Source organism: Primulina tabacum, chromosome 2, assembly GCF_025594145.1.
Source record: "Primulina tabacum isolate GXHZ01 chromosome 2, ASM2559414v2, whole genome shotgun sequence".
NCBI lineage: Eukaryota > Viridiplantae > Streptophyta > Magnoliopsida > Lamiales > Gesneriaceae > Primulina > Primulina tabacum.
Genome location: NC_134551.1, coordinates 45,646,007 through 45,664,371, shown reverse-complemented (window position 1 = coordinate 45,664,371; position 18,365 = coordinate 45,646,007). Strand labels below are relative to the sequence as shown.

The window sequence follows — 18,365 nt, the reverse complement described above, 5'->3', positions numbered from 1 at the left end:
AATAATATTTTGCGCATATTGTATATAATATTTATTGGTCTACTTTAAGAGAGAGATTGTGAAACGAAATTGAAGTCCTACAAATGCATACTCCAAAATCATAGGCCCATTTGTTGCTAGAAGATGAGGAAAGCGAAAAACGAAGTTTAAAACCTCCCCACCACCACCACCACCACCACCCAATTATCAACATACTCTACTTCCAAACCTCAACTAATCTTGAAAGAAGTAAACGAAGATGAATACTTTTGAGGCCTCAACTCCACTTCATACACTCGAATCTTCACAATCCAACTATAAATTCCCAAAGAATCATCCAAACAAAAGCCAAATTCAACCCCATTACGACTTTACCATCACTTGTAAATCAAATAACTGAGAAAATTAAACCATAATGACAGAACCGTCATTAAGCTTGCTTCTCTCAAGTCCAAAATTCACCAAAGAAATGAACTTTCTGCAGTTTCCTCAGAAGGGAATTCAAGAATCGTGTTCTTTGAAGCAATGCCTTTAGGACTTGCAGTTTTGTTAATGGGTTTTGACGATCATTAAAAGGCATTTGCTTTGGGTCCATAAGGACCATTGATGGAAGAATTTTGAGACAGCATGAGGAGATATGGGCCGTATGCTTTGACAGTAATTACTGGTGCTATTTGCGCTCTTTTGCAGCCTATAGTGGATCTACTGAAGTATCCCATCTCTGCTCTGCTTATACTGTCACGCCCCGAAACTCGGGATTGACACCGACATTGTTTAACAATCACACAATCGAAACAACAAGCCTTTCGTAGCACAGTATAAACCGAACCAGTTTATATATCACAATTTCAATCCAAAGGAAACATTGTCTTTTACAATCAAAATCACTAAACGACAGAAATAAATGCGGAAGCGTCTTACAATTCATTAAATCATAAAAGTCGAAATAAAACCTATTACTAATCTTGTGATTCACCAGCCCCAAAACTGTTCGGACTCTTCGTCCTCAACCTGTTCCTCGGACTTATCTGGGAGGGGAGAGTAAGGGGGGTGAGTATTTGGGAATACTCAGTAAATGGGGGATATTGAACACAGCATAACCAATTTAATAACATTTTCGAAACATACATATACATACAGCATGCTTTTCATAACTGTAACATCGTATTCGTAACATAACAACACTGCGATTTTTCACCTTTCACGGTTTACTGACGTCAGTCCCTAAGTTTTAATTCTCTAAGGGGGCGAGATCATAAAATGGTTCTATCCCACCGTTAAGGGCCATATGTTGGAATTCCACCCATTTTCAAGGAATCCTCACAGTGTCCACAAAACGTACCAAAATTTTCGTAAAAACGCATAGACAAAACGACGGTACTCGACCGTATTTTTAAACCAAAAACCGAAAATCACATATGCATAAAACCGAATTTATAAGCATTTAAAACAGCCCACTTACCGTATAATTGATGCTAAGAAACGTAGGTGCTTGGCTTCTCGACGTGGATCGTTCCTCGTTCTTGCTCGGACGGTGCTTCGGCTTCGATTTTAGGCTAAAGTTGTGACGATATTTGGGCAGAGTTTCGGCAATGGGGAGGCTGCTGGAACTCGAAATTATTCAGCAAGGGTTTCGAAAATTTGGGGTGGAGAATGAGTAGAGATGGTGTGGTATTTATAGGTGAGGGAGATGGATCTAATTTTGGCACTAAAATCATGCTCAAGATTGACATAAATCTCACAATTTTTTACCCTAATCTCCTTGCCATTGTTACTGATTTTTCTTCCAATTTCGTGGGGCTCATTCCTTAATCCCTTGCCCCTCAATATTTCGAATTTAAGTGCTGGATATTTGGTCAAGCTTCATTGATTCCCTGGTGCATGGATAGATGATTTGCTTCCTTTTTATTTGGCATGCAAGCAACTACTCAAAATCTATACAAGGTTGATAGTGAAGATTTCGAAATCTTGATCACCATATCATGCCTTACTCACTTGGATCTTGAGGATATCTCAACCTTGTAATTCCCTTGCACATCTCGAAATGTGTATGCCTTATTGTAGGAATTATAGTATTGGCCATAAAGATTCCTCAATTATAATTTCCCCATGTGAAATTCTTATTCCATACAATCACAATAAAAATCTTCTACACAATCTCCTTGCAAACAAATATATAAATGAGAAAAAATCCGGTTCTCACATCCCTCCCTCCTTATGAGAAGTTTCGTCCACGAAACTGGAGTTGGCTTGGTCTCCAAATAGGTAGGGATAATCCTTTCGCATTTTCTCTTCCACTTCCCAAGTTGCTTCTCGCTCAATATGGTTAGACCACTGCACTTTGACGTAGGGAATGATGCGTCGTCTGAGGACTTGTTCCTTGGTGTCCACGATTCTGATAGGAACTTCTTCGTATTTCAGTCCTTCTCCCAAGTTTCCTTCGGTCAAGAGTGGTTCTACTTCTAAAACGTGACTTGGGTCTGGAATGTACCTTCTCAGCTGAGACACATGGAACACATTGTGGATTCTAGACATGTTTGGTGGCAGTGCCAGCCTGCATGCTAGCGTGCCCATTTTTTCCAAGATTTCAAAGGGTACAACATATCGAGGGTTCAGCTTCCTGGCTTTACTGAATCTGACAACTCCTCTCATAGGCGAGACTTTCACATAAGCCTTCTCGCCCACATTGAACTCTACATGCCTTCTTTTAAGATCTGCCCAGCTTTTCTGTCGGTCTTGAGCTGCTTTGAGTTTTTCTCGAACGATCTTAAATTTGTCCACTGTCATCTGTACTAGCTCGGGTCCCACCAAGGCTTTTTCGCCCACTTCGTCCCAATAAAGCGGTGATCAAAATTTCCTGCCATATAGAGCTTCGTATGGAGCCATTCCGATGCTGCTGTGATAGCTGTTGTTGTAAGCAAACTCGATTAAGGGTAGATGAGTGCTCCAGTTGCTACTGAATTCAAGAGCGCATGCTCGCAGCATATCTTCTAAGGTTTGGATGGTTCTCTCCGTTTGCCCATCTGTTTGAGGATGATAGGCGGTACTTAGGGTCATTTTCGTTCCCATGGCCTCCTGAAAGCTCTTCCAAAAACGCGAGACGAACCTCGGATCTCTATCGGATAGAATGCTCACTGGCACTCCATGCAGTCTCACGATGTTGTCCATGTACAGTGAAGCCAACTTGTCGAGATTGTAATTCATGCGGACGGGTAGGAAGTGTGCCGTCTTTGTGAGTCTGTCCACGATCACCCATATACCGTCGTGGCTTTGCCTAGATTTTGGCAATCCTACCACAAAGTCCATGGAAATATGCTCCCATTTCCACTCGGGAATTTCCAGAGGTTGCAGTAATCCTCCGGGCCGCTGGTGTTCTGCTTTGACCTGCTGACATACCTGACATCTGGAGACGAATTCAGCTACATCTCTTTTCATGCCATTCCACCAGAAATTATTCTTGAGGTCCCTGTACATTTTCGTACTGCCTGGATGGACTGAGAATTTTGACTTGTGTGCCTTTGCCATTATCTCTTGGCGAAGGTTGTCACTGTCGGGCACACACAGTCTTCTTTTCATCCACAAGATTCCCTTGTCATCACTCTGATGATCCTGAGATTTCCCTTCTCTAACTTGCTCCTTGAGTTTAGTCAGTGCCGGGTCTCGATCTTGGTTTAACTTGACGGTCTCCTGCAGACATGGCTGGGCCGAGGGGAAGCTAGAGTCACCTTGCCTGGGCCCTTCCGACTTAGCGCATCAGTCACTTTGTTTGCTTTACCCGGATGGTAGCTTATGGTCAAGTCGTAGTCCTTCAGAAGTTCGATCCATCGCGGTTGCCTCATATTCAGTTCCTTTTGGGTGAACAAGTACTTGAGGCTCTGATGGTCTGTGAAGATTTCACATTTAGCACCATAGAGGTAGTGCCTCCAAATCTTTAAGGCGAAGACAACCGCTGCTAGTTCCAGATCATGAGTAGGGTAGTTCTGTTCGTGCGGTTTCAACTGCCTTGATGCGTAGGCGATCACCCTTCCTTCCTGCATGAGCACGCATCCTAAACCTTCCTTAGATGCGTCACTGTAGATGGTAAAGTCCTTATTCTCTGCAGGCAATATTAACACTGGTGTGGATGCGAGTTTCCCTTTCAATGTCTGGAAACTCTTCTCACAATTTTCATCCCAGATGAACTTAGAATTCTTCTGAGTGAGCTTCGTCAGTGGTACGGCTATTGTGGAGAACCCTTCGACAAACTTCCGATAGTAGCCTGCCAATCCAAGAAAGCTTTTGATATCGGCGGCGTTCTTCGGTCTTGGCCATTCTGTGATTGCTTGTACTTTCTTTGGATCCACTGACACTCCTGCTTTCGAAATTACATGCCCTAGGAAGGACACACTCTTTAGCCAGGATTCACACTTTACTGAACTTAGCATACAGCTTATTCTCTCTCAAAGTTTGCAGAGCAATGTGAAGGTGCTTTTCGTGGCTGGTCTCATCAGGGGAATAGACGAGAATGTCGTCGATGAACACCACTATGAACTGATCCAGGAATGGCTTGAACACTCTATTCATCAGATCCATGAATGCTGCCGGTGCGTTTTTCAGACCAAACGGCATCACTGTAAATTCATAATGCCCATATCTGGTTCGAAAAGCTGTTTTAGGGATATCTTCAGCCCTGAACTTCAACTGATGGTAACCTGTCCTCAGGTTCAGTTTATAAAAGACGGCGGCTCCCTTAAGCTGATCAAACAGATCGTCTATTCGAGGTAGAGGGTACCTGTTCTTGATTGTGATCTTGTTCAATTCTCTGTAGTCGATGCACAATCTCATACTCCCGTCCTTCTTTTTCACGAAGAGTACTGGAGCTCCCCAGGGGGACACACTCGGTCGAATTTGCCTTTTATCTAGCAATTCTTGGAGTTTTTCTTTTAGCTCCTTGAGTTCGGCTGGTGCCATTCTGTAAGGTGCCTTAGAGATTGGGGTCGCACCGGGAACAAGATTGATCTCGAACTCCACTTCGCGGTCTGGGACCTTCCCCGAGAGTTCTTCTGGAAAAACATCTGGGAACTCTCTTACTATAGGGATGTCCTCCAGTTTCAGCTCGGCTTCCTCTTTTATTTCACTGACCATTGCTAGGTAGATGTCTTCTCCGGATTTCATGGCTCTCCAAGCTTGAGTTGCGGAAAGCAGTGACTTTCGTTCCTTGGACTTGCCATGATACACGACTTCTTCCTGATCTGGGGTTCGGAGTGTGACTCTCTTCCCTTTACAATCTACTATCGCATTGTTTCTTGCTAACCAATCCATTCCTAAGATTACGTCGAAATCGACCATGATCAACTGTATCAAGTCGGCGCTAAAAGTTTGATCACTAATACTGATTTTACAATCTCTGTAGATCTCGTCAGTTTCAATGGCTATACTAGTAGGTGTGGCTATTCGGAAAGGTTCAGTTAGCTTATCGGGCTTACGTCCTAGCTTCTTAGCAAATCTCTTAGACATAAAGGAATGCGTAGCACCACAATCAAATAACGCATAAGCAGGCACTTTCTGAATTAGGATGGTACCTGACACGACTTCATTGGCGTCGTCGGCCTCTTCTTGAGTCATAGCAAAGACCCTGGCGTTAGGCTTGCCTTCCTTTGGCTTGTTGGGGTTAGCTCCTGTATTTGGCCCAGTTCCTTTGTTGGGCCCGGCTACTTGGTTGGCGGCAGTAGGACATTCGGCAATTCGGTGCCCCGCTTTCCCACATCCGAAGCATACTCCACTATTTCTTCGGCATTCTCCCAGGTGTCGTAAGTGACAAGTTGGGCAAGGCTTAATATCTTGATAACTTGAGTTAGGCGAAGGCCCTTTTGATGGTCCACCAGACTGGTTAGGCCTCTTGAAGGTCTGACCGTTATGCAAAGATTGACTACTCATAGGCCTTTTGTTTTTAAATTCCTTCTCTCTTCGCTGGATATCAGTTTCAGCTCGGATAGCTGCGCCCATCAAGTCTGAGAAATTCGCAGGTTGGTAGACTGCTAGAGCTGATTGGATCCTGCTGTTCAACCCCTTCTTGAAACGGTGCAATTTCAAAACTTCGTCTGCCATAATTGTCGGAGCATAAGACCCAAGGGCGTTAAACTGAGATGTATACTCCACTACTGACATATTTGGAGCTTGAGTGAGATTCTCAAACTCACTTAACTTCTGCAATCTGACTTCTGCCGGGTAGTACTGTTTCAGAAATGTTTCCCGGAAGATTCGCCATGTGATTGGTCCAGCAGAGGTCATGGCTGGCGAGACTGCTTCCCACCATTTGGCTGCCTTGTCTTCCAAGAAGGGCACGATCACGTCAACCTTGAGCGCATCGGGAACTTCCTGTAGCCTCAACTGAGTCTCGATACTCTTTAGCCAACTCTGGCCAACTTCAGGATCGGCGTCCCCTCTGAATGTCAGACACCTGTTCTTACGGAGGGACTCGTAATGAAATTTGATTCCATTAGGTGGTGGTGGTGGAGGTTGATTGGCATTCGGGTTTTCCAACCCTTGCAGTGTTATCGCCACTATAGTGGCTATGGCCATGAGATTAGCTCGGCTTAAGTTGACTGCAGGCGGGGGTCCATTTCCCTGCCCATTCTCTTGTCCGCATTCACGGTCGGTATTACCATAACGCGGGTTGCGGTTCTGTCTTGGTGGTCTACCGGCCATTTCCTACAAGTTAAACGCTTCTAAGAATTTGACGTGCATAACGACAAGATTGGATAAATGAGTTATGCTGGAACAACTGAAGTTAATAAGTAAACATAACTTGAACATAAATGAACGACTGAGATTAATAAATAATCATAATTTTATTAATTTTTTGAGTGTAAAGAAACAACTGAATGAACAAAGCGTACTGAATGGAAATAAATCATACTGACTGAAATAAAATAGCAACAATGGAAAGATAAACTCCTAGTAATAAGGAAAGGTCACTAAGAAACTCTAATCATCTATCTCTCCATCTCCTATGGCAGCTATAGGCTCATCGATCTCTATTGGCTCCTCTCCTTCCGGCTCCTCCTCTGGCTCTTCCTCTTGCAGTATCTCCACTATGTGGGTGAGCTGGGCGTTCTCTTCTGTGAGCTGTGTCACCTGAGCCTTAAGTCCCTGAATCTCTGCCTCAGCCACTTCCATCTCATAGTTCCAATGCTGCTGATACTGAAGATGATACTGTTTCTTCTGTTTGAGTTGGTCCTTTAGAGCTTCCAGCTGTTGGGTCAGACGCTGGTTTACATATGCGAGGCTGTTCATGGCCTCACACGAATTTTCCAGCCTCCTCTTACCTTTGGCATTCTGCTGTTTCTCGTCCTCCAGCTCCTTGCGACAACGCTCCGTATCCTCTCGCAGCTTCCCATGCTGATACTTGCACTGCTCTATGATATCCCTTAGGTCCATGTTATCACCTCTCACTAACTCACCCTGATAGATCGATTGGTTAAGGCGGACCTGAATCTCCTCTTTCTCAGTGGCTAAGGTTTCGACCTCACTCCTCCTCCCACTCAATCTGGCTCTAAGTCGCCGAATCTGACGGGACTGATAGTGAAGGGCAAGCTCCTTCAGACGAATGGCAGCTTGGGCACGGGTGTGGGGTCGCATAGGGGTAGATGGAGCTATTTCCTGAAATCAAAAAATGGAAATGCTCAGAATTCGAATTAGGCAGTATATAACAAGTGAGAATATGCAATATATATGAAATTTTCGAAATTTAAATAAATATATATTTTTTTTCCAAAAATGGAAAGTTTGGAATTTGACATATGGGTTCGAAGCATATGTCGAGAGGATTCCAGAACAATTGACGGAATCGAATTCGGAATTTCATACGAGAAGTTATAGGGTCTACGAATATTTCCTAAAACGGCAAAAACGACGTTTCGGAGGCTTAAACGGAGGAATTTCGCGATTTCAGCCCCTATCTCACGACTTTAGTGTGGTGAGTCTCGTTCGTTGGGCCGTTTCGGAGGGGATAGCATCGGCCTCGAGTTAAAATTCCACCGACGATTTTTTTTTTTGAAAATCGATTTTTCCCACTCGGATTATGAACATGGCGGCTCTGATACCACTTAAATGTCACGCCCCGAAACTCGGGATTGACACCGGCGTTGTTTAACAATCACACAATCGAAACAACAAGCCTTTCGTAGCACAGTATAAATCGAACCAGTTTATATATCACAATTTCAATCCAAAGGAAACATTGTCTTTTACAACCAAAATCACTAAACGACAGAAATAAATGCGGAAGCGTCTTACAATTCATTAAATCATAAAAGTCGAAATAAAACCTATTACTAATCTTGTGATTCACCAGCCCCAAAACTGTTCAGACTCTTCGTCCTCAACCTGTTCCTCGGACTTATCTGGGAGGGGAGAGTAAGGGGGGTGAGTATTTGGGAATACTTAGTAAATGGGGGATATTGAACACAGCATAACCAATTTAATAACATTTTCGAAACATACATATACATATAACATGCTTTTCATAACCGTAACATCGTATTCGTAACATAACAACACTGCGATTTTTCACCTTTCACGGTTTACTGACGTCAGTCCCTAAGTTTTAATCCTCTAAGGGGGCGAGGCCATAAAACGGTTCTATCCCACCATTAAGGGCCATATGTTGGAATTCCACCCATTTTCAGGGAATCCTCACGGTGTCCACAAAACGTACCAAAATTTTCGTAAAAACGCATAGACAAAACGACGGTACTCGACCGTATTTTTAAACCAAAAACCGAAAATCACATATGCATAAAACCGAATTTATAAGCATTTAAAACAGCCCACTTACCGTATAATTGATGCTAAGAAACGTAGGTGCTTGGCTTCTCGACGTGGATCGTTCCTCGTTCTTGCTCGGACGGTGCTTCGGCTTCGATTTTAGGCTAAAGTTGTGACGATATTTGGGCAGAGTTTCGGCAATGGGGAGGCTGCTGGAACTCGAAATTATTCAGCAAGGGTTTCGAAAATTTGGGGTGGAGAATGAGTAGAGATGGTGTGGTATTTATAGGTGAGGGAGATGGATCTAATTTTGGCACTAAAATCATGCTCAAGATTGACATAAATCTCACAATTTTTTACCCTAATCTCCTTGCCATTGTTACTGATTTTTCTTCCAATTTCGTGGGGCTCATTCCTTAATCCCTTGCCCCTCAATATTTCGAATTTAAGTGCTGGATATTTGGTCAAGCTTCATTGATTCCCTGGTGCATGGATAGATGATTTGCTTCCTTTTTATTTGGCATGCAAGCAACTACTCAAAATCTATACAAGGTTGATAGTGAAGATTTCGAAATCTTGATCACCATATCATGCCTTACTCACTTGGATCTTGAGGATATCTCAACCTTGTAATTCCCTTGCACATCTCGAAATGTGTATGCCTTATTGTAGGTATTATAGTATTGGCCATAAAGATTCCTCAATTATAATTTCCCCATGTGAAATTCTTATTCCATACAATCACAATAAAAATCTTCTACACAATCTCCTTGCAAACAAATACATAAATGAGAAAAAATCCGGTTCTCACATATACTGGCAATAATTGGGGAGGCATTTTCATCTTTGCTCATGTGGTGTCAGCTATGGTTTGTTTGATCGATTTTTCTAACGATTATAATTATTAGTTGTGAAATTGCAGAAAATACTTTGTTTTTTTTAAAAAATTACTAATATTTTCCAATGAAGAAAATTTCTATTTTTTGAGTTTTTGCAGGTTGGCACCCTCTATTGCAATCAAAGATAGGAAGATTGTTTACTGAACTTTGCAGAAGACTAGAACAGATAGAAATATAGAAAATCTGAAATTTGGGAGCCTTTGCCTATCGCAAAGAAATGTCCTTTCAGAAAATGTGGGTTGTGCTGGAGTCCCATATTGTAGAAACTTTATAGAAGTAACCTTCAGTAGCTATTCTCTCTGTAGTGTTGCCTTCCCAGAAAAATATGAGTGATGTTGTTACTCAATAAGGAGATGAGCCAATGGATATCAAAATTTTACTTCTATGCCTTTTAAGGCTTTAAACACTGCTGCTGCTTCCCCTGGATTCCCTTCTGGCAATCATCCCTTCCGATTTCCACCAACTTATCTCCTGTTTTAGCCTAGAAAATGGTTGTGTTCTTTGAATATCTCTAGTCTGGCCATGAACTAATATCATCTAATTTGATTGAACATGTCCGTATCTTTTCTGTTCCAAATAAGCCAACAGATAAGGACAGGAACCACATCGTCTGATGTAGTTCTTATGAACAAAGTGTTGGATCTGGGTTTTCTACACGCCCAAACGCAGCGGAAGTTTTAAAAATTTTAATAGTTTTGACAATCAAAATATATTTTGCTTTGGGCGCTCGTATGATTTTATTATAAACATCATAGGATGTTAGAATCGTTATACCTTTGGTGAATAGATTACTGGACTCCAACTAATCCGATATATACGGATTAGCTCTTGATGAATCCCTACGAACTTTCTTCAGATCTGCTTTCTATGATCCTTTTATCAAGTCCACGACTAGATCGCTTGATCCTCTTCCAAATTGCACTAGAAAATATGGAAGAGATTTTACGTAGGAAAAAAATATTTGAGAGACGGCTCAAAATTCTTTCTCAAGAGAGGTGGCCGATTTTTGTTTCTTTGGAGGAGTGGTTTTCTCGAAAATATGGTGATTGGGAGGCTATGGTTATGACTTCTCAACCCACTTTTATAATTAACCCTTGACCTAATTATAATAGTATAATAATTGGGTCCTTTAATTAACATTAATGAGCTTGATTAATTAATTGGATTAGTCTTACTAATTTAATCAATTAATCAAGGTCCATTAATAACTTTAATTATTTAATATGTTGGACTTGTACTCTTACAAGCCCATTAACATATTACCCACCATATTTAATTTATTAATTAATAAGCTTAACTTTTGAGTTTAATAAATTAAATCATTATAAATTCAACATTTGAATTTATTATTTAAATTATAAATTCAACTCCTTGAATTTATATCATCTCCAAAATTTAATATCTAATAAACCCAACATTTTAGTTTAATAAATTAAATTCTCAAAATTTATAAATTCAACTCATTGAATTTATTATCTCAAAATTTAATTATCATAAATTCAACTCATTGAATTTACTATATAATATAAATTCAACTTCTTGAATTTATTCTCTCAACGGGAACAAAAGATCCAGTGCTTATGTAACCCTCAATGGTTCAGGGATACAGCTAGATGTGGGTTCATAACTCTTTGTTATTCAGGACATAATCCTTTATTCGGGCTTACCCTAGTTAGCCCCATTCTTTTCATCAACGCCTTGATCAAGAATGCCAGAACTCATTTCTGATTGCACCCATCAGATCATGGTAAGAGCGTTTAGTAGCATCGTCTCATGATCCCCTAGGTATCACTGATAGTGCCTGCAAGAACCAGTCGATTATGATTAACGTACAGTACGGTCCCTTCATCTCATATATCCCGATCGAATCTGCAACCATTGGTTCATCAAGGGTTGCATATTAATTCGATAACTATGTGATAACTATAATTGTGGCATCGCGTATACTATTGGAGAACTCCTTCTCCAACGTACATCTTATACTCTGGCCAGAGATTCCATGCACTATTATTTCATCAGATCACATAGGATATCCACACCTGCAGGTGAGCGGTGAATTCCCGACTACAATGTACTGGCTCCTATATGTGTCGCAATTGTAGCCCAACCTCGCCACCTGATGACTCTCCTGGAGCCGGTAAACGAGTCAAAGCACAGCCCTAGCATATAGAGCCTCAGTGTTGTCCCGGATCGTAAGGACTAATGATGTACAATCATAACCACGAACTTATCCTCTCGATGAATGATAACCACTTGGAATGTCCGAGGGAGGGTTGTTCGGTATAATCATCATATGACTACCTATCTGCATGTTTGGACATCTCTATGCCCTTACCAAGAAACGCAGTACACAACATCACAGATGCTGGTCTCGAGCTCCAGCGACCTTTATCCATGTTTTAGGCGGCTGAATCGACTAGGAACGAATTTAGATCATACAATGTTTACAAATGAGTTTCAACATCGAATTACGATTCATTTGTATTAAAGTATAATCAAGGTCTTTATCTATGTTTGATAACATGGGTATATAGATAAAGAAATAACAAACCATGAAATAATGAATTATATTAAAATAAAGATTGTTAATTACAACTGAGTCAATAAAATCCTTAGCCAACAGTTGGCTTGCAGGGCATCTATTCTAACAATCTCCCACTTGCCCTATAGCCAACTACCCATAAACTTTAATCCCATTGGTTCGCGATGCTTTTCAAACAATGGTCCTGGCAAGGGCTTTGTAAGTGGATCAGCAACGTTATCTGCAGAGGGGACTCTTTCGACTGATATATCTCCTCTTTCCACAATCTCCCGGATGATGTGGAATTTCCTCAGTACATATTTGGATCGCTGATGAGACCTTGGTTCCTTTGCTTGCGCAACAGCTCCAGTGTTGTCGCAGTACACCGAGACTGGATCAACTCCATTAGGAATAACGCACAACTCCTGGACAAAATTCCTCATCCAAACTGCCTCTTTGGCTGCAGCAGACGCAGCAATGTACTCAGCTTCAATGGTGGAATCCGCAACGGTGTCTTGTTTGGAACTCTTCCAAGAGACATCCGCAACATTAAGCATGAATACAAAACCAGAGGTCGATTTCGAATCATCTACATCACATTGGAAGCTCGAATCACTGTAGCCTTCCAATTTTAATTCTCCACCCCCATAGACCATGAACAAGTTCTTAGTCCTTCTCAAGTACTTAAAAATATCTTTCACGGCCTTTCAATGCATTGGACCAGGGTTCGCCTGATATTTGCTTGTAACACTCAAAGAGTAAGCAACATCGGGACGTGTCGATATCATACCATACATGATACTACAAATAGCTGATGCATATGGAATACGTGTCATCATCTCTATCTCTTCATCAGTTTTGGGACACATAGCTTTAGATAGAGTAATACCATGACACATTGGTAAGTATCCTCTCTTGGACTCTTCCATAGAGAATCATTTTATAATGGTATCGATATAGGTGGCTTGGGTGAGTCCGAGCATCCTCTTTGATCTATCTTTATAGAATTGTATTCCCAATACGTAGGATGCTTCACTCATGTATTTCATGGAGAATTTACTGGCTAACCATACTTTAGTTGATTGCAGTAATCCTATATCATTCCCAATGAGCAGGATATCATCAACATAAAGTATTAGGAATGTCACTGCACTCCCACTAACTTTCTTGTACACACATGGTTTCTCAGGATTCTTAGCAAAACCAAACTCTTTGATAATGCTATCAAATCTGAGGTTCCAACTCCTTGATGCCTGCTTGACACCATATATTGATCTCTGAAATTTGCATACCTTATGCTCACTTCCTACTGATGTGTATCCCTCAGGTTGAGACATATAAATTTCTTCTTTGATGTCTCCATTGAGGAATGCAGTATTTACATCTATTTGCCATATCTCATAGTCATACCATGCTGCTATGGCTAGTAGTATTCTAGTGGACTTAAACATAGCAACTGGTGAAAAAGTTTCCTCATAGTCAATTCCTTGCCTTTGAGTATAACCTTTTGCAACCAGTCTTGCTTTGAAGATCACTACCTTCCCATCCGCTCCAAGCTTTATTTTGTAGATCCATTTGCATCCTATGGGAACGATTCCCTCAGGTGGATCCACTAATGTCCAGACTTGGTTTGAATATATAGAGTCCATTTCTGACTGCATGGCTTCAAGCCATTTGGTTGAATCAGTATCAGATATTGCTTCTTTTAAATTCATTGGATCACATCCAACACAAGACTCATCATGGCTTTGTTCATGAAGAAGCGTATATCTTACAGGTGGTCTAATAACCCTATCAGATCTTCTAGAAGCTTGTACTTCAACTACTAGTTCTTGGGAAATGGGTTCAACTTCTATAGTTGATGGAGTATCTTGAATTTCTTCAAGTTCTATCATCTTGCCTTTTCTATCTAATAGAAAATCCTTTTCTAAAAAGGTGGCATTTCTTGAAACAAACACTTTTTCTTAATTGGGATGATAGAAATAATATCCAACAGAATTCTTTGGATATCCTATAAAGTAGCACAAAGTGGATCTACTATCCAATTTGTCTCCCACTGTCTGATTCACGTAAGCAGGACATCCCCATATTCTCATGTGAGAATATTTGGGAGTTTTCCCATCCATATCTCATATGGCGTTTTATCCACTGCTTTAATATGAATATTATTCAACAACATTGCCGCAGTTTCAAGCTCAAAGCCCCAAAACGATATAGGCAATTCAGTGAATCCCATCATAGATCGAACCATGTCCATCAAGGTTCGATTTCGACGTTCAGAAACATCATTCAACTGTGGTGTTGCTGGTGGAGTCCACTGTGAGAGAATCCCATTCTCTTTTAGATAACCCAAAAATTCAGCACTTAAGTATTCTACACCTCGATCAGATCGAAGTGCCTTAATACTTCTTTCTAGCTGATTTTCTACTTCAGATCTGAATTCTTTGAACTTTTCAAATGCTTCAGATTTGTGTTTCATCAAATAAACGTACCCATACCTCGAATGGTCATCAGTAAAGGTAATGAAGTAGGAATGCCCAAATTTTGTGCTAACACTTAGCGGGCCACAAACGTCCGTGTGGATCAAATCCAGTAGACCATGCGCACGTTCCACGTTTCCATTGAATGGAATTTTAGTCATTTTTTCTTTTAGACAGGACTCACAAGTTGGTAGAGAATTTATTTCTGACAAGTCAAATATGCCTTCTCCCACTAGCTTGTGCATCATTCTTTGGGAAATATGACCTAGTCTAGCGTGCCATATTTGTGCGGGATTCGGGTTTTCTATTTTTCTTTTTTTGTTGATGTTTTCGTATGCGCTTGGATATTGTTTAACGGAATATCTTTTAATTTTAAGTTATAAAGATCGTTTGTTAATTTTCCAGTTCCAATCAAACATTCATTCTTGTATAAATTGCAAACACCTTTCGCAAAAACACAAGAATAACCATCCCTATCAAGTATAGAAATAGAAATAATATTTTTAACTAATTCAGGAACAAATAAAACGTCTCTCAAAAACAACTTAAAATTATTGTCCAAAATTAAAGTAACGTCTCCAATGGCAGTGACAACAACTCTTGCTCCATTTCCTAGTCTTAGAAAGGTCTCACCATCTCTAAGCCTCTTGCTTCTTCCCATCACCTGCAAATCATTGCATAGATGAGAACCACATCCGCTATCCAATACCCAAGAAGAGGAATTGATAGAAACATTAACTTCAATATAAAACATACCATGGCCATAACGTTTCTGGGCTAGATACTCCTCGCAATTACGCCTCCAATATCCAGGCTTGTTGCAGTGGAAACAGACTTGTTCTGACTTGTCAGGCTTTGTGGGCCCCGGATTAGGTTTCTTGTATGGCTTCTTGTTGGGCTTGTTCTTCTTTGGAGGGGCAGAACGCTTCTTGCCTTTATATGGGGCTCCCTTTTTCGTACCGTACGAAGAACCCACTAGAAGAACAGGCTTTTCCTTCTTAATTGTGTCCTCATAATTAGTAAGCATATTGACCAACTCTTCAAGGGTGGCCTCAAGCTTGTTCATATTAAAATTAACCACGAATCCATCGAACGAGGCAGGCAAAGACAACAAGAGAATATCAGTCGAGAGCTCACTAGGAATAACCACGTCAAGCCCCACCAACTTCTCGATGAGCCCAATCATCCTAACACCATGCTCATGGACCGAAGTCCCCTCTCGCAAGCGTTTAGTCATGAGTTCTTTAACAGTAGCATGGAACGAGTTTGTACATCATACAATTCTTTCAGATGAAGGTGAATGTCAGCAGCATTCACCGCCTCCTCGAACCTCCTTTGAAGTTCGTTCGACATAGAAGCCAACATGAAGCTCTTAGCTTGAAGATCATGATCCCAATGTTTCTCAAGCTTAGCTAATTTAGTCCTACTGATATCAGGAGCCGCCTCCTTAGGTGGCTTCTTATCAAGCACATACGCAATCCTTTCGGAGTTAAAAACAATCTTTAAATTTCGAAACCAGTCATGATAGTTAGGGCCAGTCAATTTGTTTTGATCGAGAATGATTGAAAGCGGGTTACGAGTAGTCATCGTAAATATACTGAAAATGAAAACAGATAATGGTTACTGATAATTTTAAAATAATTCTAAGATATAAAATATGGATTTTATTTTATAAATTCCCCTCCCACTATTTTGACATTTCCACCACCCTCTGATGAAAAAGGGAAATCGTATTTCTTTAGTAGGCACGTAGAGTCCAATTAGCCAATTATAATCCCGAATAATATCAGCCAATTATAATTTCTAAAAGGTAGAATTCAATTGCATCTCTATGCAACCTCCGTGTGTTTTGCCTCACGTTTAATAAAGACCCAATAATATGACGCTGTTTATTTTCACGTGTCAAACCAACCCATCAATATTGAATTGTAGTAGATGGTCGCCATGAGTTCCCCCAATAATATGAGCCGAAGTCATGGGAGTTTCACTCAATTCACATCATATGTCCGGTGGAAGTCACAGCTTTCCGGCGTACAGGCCTCCCCTTTTAATTTTTCCTTTTTCCGATTTGATATAAATTTTGAATCTTATTCAAAATGAGGGATTTTAATTTTAAAATTGTCTCATCATTTTAATTTAAAAATCGCGTGCCACGAGTTTGTATGTTTGCTGGATTCATGAAACTATATTATTTAATAATATACATACATGCATACTACTATATATCGCATATATCATAATATGACATTCAACAATAAACAAGGATGATCGATCGCCAACACTATTAGATCCATGTGAGCCAAACATGGATCCAGGTCCAAAACCTAGGTGAATGCAGAGATGCAAATGCAACTATTACAAGAGCTTCCAATATTTTATATGTCTTCATCTCGTTCATCGGGCCCACCATCTTCCAGTCTTGATCTCCCACTATTTCTAATAATTACATTTAAATAGCCATGACACATAAGTGATACATCTCATGGGGTGGGAACGGGCCATAAACCAAGCCCACTTTAATAATATCAAATATTAAAAACGAATAAAACAGTAAAATATCCTAACATACACCTAACACATTGGTCAAGGCTCTCGATCATCCTTCATGCATTTAATATCAAATATTAACATCAATTAATTAAAAATTTTAATTAATTGATAAATCATATATCTAATAATTTTATCACTAACCACCACAATTATTAAAGAATTTAATAAATTAAATAAAATCCTTTATTTAATTTTCAATTAAATCAATAATAATTGATTTTTATAAAACTCATTTTTACCATAAATAATTAAAATCATATTCTAATTATTTATTTTACAAGAAAATTATTAATTTTTCAAAATAAAAATTGAACCAATTTTCAAAAATATCAATTTTGCCAAAAATTTTGAAAAATCAGAAAATTGCACCATGGGCCCAAACAATTCAAGCCCACCATTCAGCACGCCTCCCAGATGATCCCGGGCAGCCGCCCTCGCTGCTTGCCCGCTGCCCAAACGTTTCGGGCAGTGGCGGCCTCCTGTGCGCGCGGCGCCGCGCTCAGCGTGCGGAACGTCCGCACGCTGTGCGCCGCCCTGCGCGCCATTCAGCACGCTTCTCGAGATGATCCAGGGCTACCGCCCTCGCTGCCCGCCCGCTGCCCGAACGTTTCGGGCAGTGGCGGCCTCCTGTGCGCGTCCGTACTTTTTACTACTAAAATTTGCGGAAGAATTAAAAATTTTTCTTAAATAAAACGTGAGCATTCAAAATTCGGTAAAATAAATTGTACGTCTCAACAAAGATCTAAAATAGAGTTTGACAAAAGTATTTGAACATTTTCATAAAGACTTAAAAACATGGCGGCCCTCGGGTTTAGCCTCCCGCTCAGTCCAAGCCTGCTCCTTGGTCCCCACCTCCTGTCTCCTCATAAACATCCTCACCTGCATCGATCAAGTCTAGTGAGTCTAGAGACTCAACACGTATAAACTGGGAATAACGAATAATACATAATAAAACCACATGCAGCTTAAAAATAGAACATACATACTTGAAACTTGAACTTGAAGTAACTTATACATATCATAGACGTGCCATAACGTAAAAACTTTCATAAACATGCTTGCCTACTTGTACATACATAAACATACATGAACTTCATTATTTTGCATAGAGATATGTTTCAATGCAAGTGACCCATAACATAATCGCCTGATCAGACTAAACCACAGTACTGGGATGACAGGGGCGAA

The 18,365-nt window shown here is 40.5% G+C and overlaps 2 protein-coding genes across 2 annotated transcripts; both read right to left on the bottom strand.

Moving 5' to 3' along the window:
• Positions 1–2,178: 2,178 nt before the first annotated feature.
• LOC142537725 (uncharacterized) lies at positions 2,179–2,766 on the bottom strand. The gene has a single exon (XM_075643220.1). It carries the CDS (start codon positions 2,764–2,766, stop codon positions 2,179–2,181), a length of 588 nt encoding a protein of 195 aa, XP_075499335.1.
• Positions 2,767–2,941: 175 nt separating this feature from the next.
• On the bottom strand, positions 2,942–6,666 carry LOC142537724 (uncharacterized). The gene is made up of 6 exons (XM_075643219.1): positions 5,541–6,666; positions 4,942–5,282; positions 4,392–4,713; positions 4,002–4,330; positions 3,376–3,666; positions 2,942–3,094 (listed from the first exon to the last, which is right to left on the bottom strand). The coding sequence occupies exons 1-6, from the start codon at positions 6,664–6,666 to the stop codon at positions 2,942–2,944; spliced, it is 2,562 nt and encodes an 853-aa protein (XP_075499334.1).
• Positions 6,667–18,365: the final 11,699 nt, after the last annotated feature.